Below are 6,135 nucleotides of genomic sequence, written 5' to 3'. Positions count from 1 at the left end.
TTATTTTATAAGGAGCAGACTGAGTATAGCTTTGCGGATCTGCTTTGTTTTTATACTATAGATGATGGGATTGACCACAGGGGGCAAAAGGAGGTACACATTGGCCATCATTGAATGGACTACTTTGGGGGCTGATCGACCATAGCGATGCAGGAAGGACAGGCTCATCATGGGGATGTAGAAAATAGCAACTGCTCCGATATGGGAGACACAGGTGCTAAAGACCTTCTGTCGTTCTTCAGGGGAGGCAATCCTGAGGACAGAGTAAATGATTAAAGCATAAGACAGAACAATGCATGGTGTATCTATCCCTGTAGTCAGGATGAGATCAATTAATCCACAGATGCTGTTAGCCTGAGTATTTGAACATGACAACTTAATCACATCTGGATGGTAGCAGTAAGAGTGGGAAAGGGCATTCATTTTACAGAAAGACAGAGGCTTCAGGAGTAGGAGTAGTGGTACTATTAGTACTATGGTGCGTACAATCATTAAGAGACCCATTTGGCAGATTCTGGAATTAGTTAGAATGGTAGTGTATCTCAGAGGGTCACATATTGCCACATAGCGGTCAAAAGCCATAGCCACCAGCACTCCAGATTCTATGAAAGTGAATCCATGAAGAAAGAACATCTGGATAATGCAGCTGTCTAGATCGATTTGATTTGCACCAAACCAGAGGACACCTAATGTTGTTGACATTGTAGAAATAGTCAAGCCCAGGTCAGTGGCTGATAGCATGGAGAGGAAATAGTACATGGGCTCATGCAGACTCTGCTGGGTGATGATGACAAAAAGGATCATGCTGTTCCCAGAGAGGGCAATTGCATAAAGGCAGCAGAAGGGAATGGAGATCCAGGAATGAAGAGACTCTAGGCCAGGAATGACAGTCAATAAAAAGGTTGGAAATTTAGATGTCCAGTTGCTTAGGATCTGTACGTTGTCCTGTGTTTGCAGCATTTGTTTGTATAATGCTCACAATCCTATGGAAGTAATAAATTACAATGGTATACAAAAATATTAAGATAAAGTTTCTTATAGTTAGAAGAGTAAGTTCTCTATCATCGAGGAAACTAAATTAAATTATGTTTATTTACTATAAATCAGTATATTTAGCAAATATATAAGATTTTTTTCTCTTAAGAAAAATATATCTATTTACACATTTTGATGGTATTTAATTTTATATTGACAAATTTTAAGATCCTTTAGATCATAAGATTCTATGAATAAAGAATTAAGAAAAATGAAGGTATTCAATTCCGGATATGTTGTATGTGAAATGAGTAAGAGAAATCTATTTAAGGATATCTGTGGATCTATAGTGGCCATGTGGATTTGAATCTTAAAGCATGGATCTTCAGATCTTCTAGTAATAAGATTAAAAGTTATTATTGTATGCATATAATTTTAACCTATCCTTGTGCATATCATTTAATGCAATATTGGTAAACAATCTGAGAGAAGATTTAGAAGAGAAAACCAACGAAGACAGAACTCTGTAGAGGTATTGGAAAGGGCTGTCCATACAAAAGCAAAATGAAACTGACAACTTTATGGGAACCATAAGAACCATGAGACCTTAGTGCCATGACTATCACATGAACACGTATAAAATTGCTCAAGCAGTCAGGTCTGCGGAGGATTAAAAAATTCTAATGAAGCAAAGAACACAATAGTGACCCTGGAAAAGCTGAAAACCTGGTCTAACAGCTTGGGGAATGAATAGAGATGTAAGTAGTTGGGGACCAATTTATTTTTATTTCTAGAAACTTGACAATGAAGTCAAGGGCATAAACAGGCTATGACTAAAGAAGGCTGTAAGGTACATAGAAGATTTTTTGCAAGAAGATGGCAAAAACTTAAGAGAAATGGGTAAATTATAAACTGAGGCTGAAGATGAAGTACATTAAGAAATGTAAATTATAGAATGAGAGGGGTTAATTTGCACAGGAAAGTCTTTAAGAAAGTGGTAGAGGGCTGAGTACCCAGCATGGTAACAGAATCTCCATTTCCACTGAGACTAAAGATTAAGTGGCAAGTTGGTAGAGTTTTGAAGAGTTACATGAAAGAATTATCACCCAGTGTCCACATTTGACTCTTTTAACCCTTATGGGGGATATCTGCTGATTATGAAGCATGAAGTAAGGATGGCTGCTAGGAGATAATGTAGACATTTTCCATGGCTAAAGCAGGGAATAGGAGAGGCAAATGACTCAATAAACAGAAATGTTAGAAAGCCTCATTCAATTTTAATTCTAAAAATAATTTCAAAGTAACAATTTACATTGCTAAATCAATTTGGGGAAGACAAAACAAAATATTATCAATATTAGTTATTGCAATGCTAATATTTTTCAACCAAATTTTAGAAAATATTGGGTGGCAGAGTGTTGTTAGTTTCCTGAGAGTAAATAGTCTCTAAGAGTTATGCATGTTGGCATTCTTTTTAGACTAGGTTTCTGTAGCTTATTTTTAATCTATGATTCCTTTGGTTTCAATTTCATCAAAGTCAAACTACTAAAATATTTAACTCTAAATATTAGAGTTCCTATATCTATGTGTTATCTGAACCCTGAAAACAGAATAGACTGATGTTATTTGACTTTCCTGTGATGTGAAAACATAGCAAAGCACAAATTAACACAGTTAACACCTTTCTTGAGCTTCTTACCAATTTCTGGTGGAAAGAGGAACCTGTTCTGTCTTTGCCAACAGAGAGAACAGACTACAGTTCTGGAGCTATGACTTTTATAAGAAAGTGGGATTGAGCCATAGGAACATAAATAGTATGTCAATCTCCTGGGACCATGGGCAGAAAACAATTGAAGTCCCTTTCTCTTCATCTATGAATACAGAGCAAAGGCATGCAATCTAAAAAAGCATTTAGCTACTGACTCAAGGGACCAATGGTCTGTGAGGACATCAAAAGAAAAGCAAAAGAAGCCAAATCATATATATAAGGGAAAGTTGGGATATTATTCTAGGCATTAGGAACTAGAGATTCCTGCCATTGTTTCTGGATTATAAGTACTCATAGAGTAGGAAGATAGGAAAGCAAGACACTGTTCATTAGAATAATTATGGTGACAAGTAAGAGAGAGGGAAGTTTGTATCCCAGCTCCAGTTCCCTGTGTCTACACTACATCATTGACTCAGTGACCCTTATATATTCACTCTCAGTTCCATTTCTCTCCAGATACTCATTAGCTCTTTTTCAGGGAGTAGGTTGGCTTCTAGTGTGTTAATATTGCTAGTAGCTAGAGTCACTGTGGGTGGATGGTGAGTTTTTATATCATGGGTCTGTGTTTGTGATCTCTTAATTGTTGTGTTTCTCCAGTAATAAGTTCAAGGGTTCAGACTCTTAGGGGTTCAATGACCCTTGTCATTGAGGGAACTTGGATGCAGACCACTTTACAACCTAGTGACTCTAGGTTCTTGTATTTGCTAGAGACCAATGAACTTGAAACTTTTTTTCTCATTTCCCTAGTTTTCTTTCATTTCTTTTAGGCTTTATATTTGTTGAGAAATAATAATGACAGAAAGTGTGAGGGGTTCCATTCAAGAACTGTGACTTGCCTAATGCCTAGAACTGTGCCAAAAACTATTGTTAAGTGTCTGGGTTGGTATTTTAATAATAGAAATGAATGATTAGCTAATCACTGTGGAAGTTTTATGAATCAAACATTTCACTTATGAATCAAACATTTCACTACTGTTGTCTTCAAACAGATTATAATCTAACTCGGACTTCCTCCCAACTCCATTTGTGATAGAGAGATAATGATAGAAAAATAGTCCCTGGTTATCCCTAATCCCTTTCCTCAAGTCCTCATATAATCTGCTCTAAGTGTTTGTTGGACCTGTGACTTGCTTGTAACCAATAGAATATGGCAAAAGTGACAGGTTATCATTTCTGTGCCTATGTTGTATAATATCTGGCTTTGTTGAAGCAAACTTCCTTATTAGACAGGCCTACATGGCAAAGAACTGAGGACGATCTCCAGCCAGGAACTCAGTGTGGCCTCTCCTAGCCAACGTAAGCAAGAAACTGAGTTCTTCAGTCCAACATCCCACAAGGAGCTAACTGAACTTGCCAACAACCATGTGAACTTGAACATGTCTCTTCCCAGTCAAGATTCAAATGAGATTCTTGCCCTCATGACACCTTCATTACAGACTTGCAGAGGACTCAGCTAAGCTGTATCCAGACTCCTGACGGACAGAAATTTCAAGATGACTATCTTATGTTGTTTTAAACCACTATATTTATGATAACTTATTATGCATTGACAGAGAGGCCACATAAATGTTAAGAACTGCTTTGTTTCTCATAGTGTCCAATTCACTTCAACAGATTTCCCCTTTGGTGCTCAGTTAGTTGTCGCCGATCAAGGAGAACATATGATATTTGTCCCTTTGGGACTGGCTTATTTCACTCAGCATAATGTTTTCCAGATTTCTCCATCTTGTTGCAAATGACTGGATTCAGCTCTTGTCCTGGCTGTTGATGTACAATGCAATGCTTTATCCATTATAGTAATTTTTTTTGTTCTAGTACTATTGTTTGAACTCTGTAATTAACACACAATTATTCTTAGATGTTTAAATTTTAACTGAAAAGTGATCCCTGTTAAATTTAAGAGTGGAAAAAGAGAGGGAGGAGATGTACAATTTGGAAGATGCTCAATCTGACTTGCCACAAATGGTGGAGTTAGAAACATGCCAGGGGATTCCAAAACAATCCCATCAAGGTGGCATATACCAATGCCATCTCACTAGTCCAAGTGATCAATTTCAGTTCACAATTGATCACACTGATAGGTCTAAGAGTCAAAGGGATCACACAAACAAGACTAGTGTCTGCTAATACTAACTGATAGAATCAAAAAGGGAGAGAAAGATCCAACATGGGAAGTGGGATACACAGCAGACTCATAGAATGGCAGATGTCCTAAATAGAACTCTGGCCTCAGAATCAGCCCTTAAGGCATTTGGATCTGGCTGAAGAGCCCATGAGAGTATTGTAGGCATGGAAAGCCAAGACACCCTGGGAAAAAAAAATAGAAGACCTAATTGAAAGATCTCTGCGAGTGAGATCCCAGTGGAAAGAATGGGGCCATCAAAGAAGGAGGTACCTTTCTCTGAAGGGAGGAGAGAACTTGCACTTTGACTATGACCCTGTTGGAATAAGATCGAAGTCGGCGAACCCTAAAGGCTTCCATAGCCTTGGCAACTCATGACTAGAGCCTAGGGAGATTACTGATGCCATAAACAAGAGTGTCAAATTGTTAAGTCAGCAACAGGAGTCACTGTGTACTTACATCTCATGTGGGATCTGTCCTTAATGTGTTGTCCAATGTGAAGTAATGCTATAACTAGTACTGAAACAGTATTTTTACACTTTGTGTTTCTGTGTGGGTGCAAACTGATGAAATTTTTACTTAATATATACTGAATCAATCTTCTGTATATAAAGATAATTGAAAATGAAAAAAAAACTTGGTTTTAAATTGGACATTGCATAGAAAATTAATCATTTTTTAAAAAAATATCATGTAGGATCTCTGTCCTTAATGTGCTGTACACTGTTATTTAATGCTATAACTAGTACTCCAACAGTATTTTTCACTTTGTGTTGCTATGTGGGTGCAAACTGATGAAATCTTTACTTAATAAAACTAAACTGATCTTCTGTATATAAAGAGAATTGAAAATGAATCTTGATGTGAATGGAAAGGGAGAGGGAGTGGGAAAGGGGAGGGTTGCGGGTGGGAGGGAAGTTATGGGGTGGGGGAGCCCTTGTAATCCATAAGCTGTACTTTGGAAATTTATATTAATTAAATAAAAGTTAAAAAAAAAAGAACTGCTTTGGCTGTTCTTCACTGTCTACTGTTTCTAATACCTAATGGGCACAGAAACACTGCCATGCAGAGTAACGTTTACTTCTGCCCCTAGTGCTATGTCATGACTCTTGAGATTCTGATTCCTTGAGGACATCTTTGTGTGTAATCTAAAATGCCTAAAACACATGTGGATAAATTGCAGAAACCAAATAATGATTTATTTAATTATAAATAAAACTTTAATAGAAAAGTAATAATACACATTCAGCAAATTACGTACATCATTAGT

At 37.1% G+C, this 6,135-nt stretch overlaps 1 protein-coding gene across 1 annotated transcript; it reads right to left on the bottom strand.

Annotated features, from left to right (window-relative positions):
* LOC133764541 (olfactory receptor 51F1) lies at positions 1 to 960 on the bottom strand. Its single transcript, XM_062198215.1, has one exon. The coding sequence runs from the start codon at positions 958 to 960 to the stop codon at positions 1 to 3; it is 960 nt and encodes a 319-aa protein (XP_062054199.1).
* Between the last annotated feature and the right edge of the window lie 5,175 nt (positions 961 to 6,135).

This window comes from Lepus europaeus, chromosome 7 (genome assembly GCF_033115175.1).
Source record: "Lepus europaeus isolate LE1 chromosome 7, mLepTim1.pri, whole genome shotgun sequence".
NCBI classification, from domain to species: Eukaryota; Metazoa; Chordata; class Mammalia; order Lagomorpha; family Leporidae; genus Lepus; species Lepus europaeus.
This window is presented reverse-complemented; position numbering and strand designations above follow the sequence as displayed.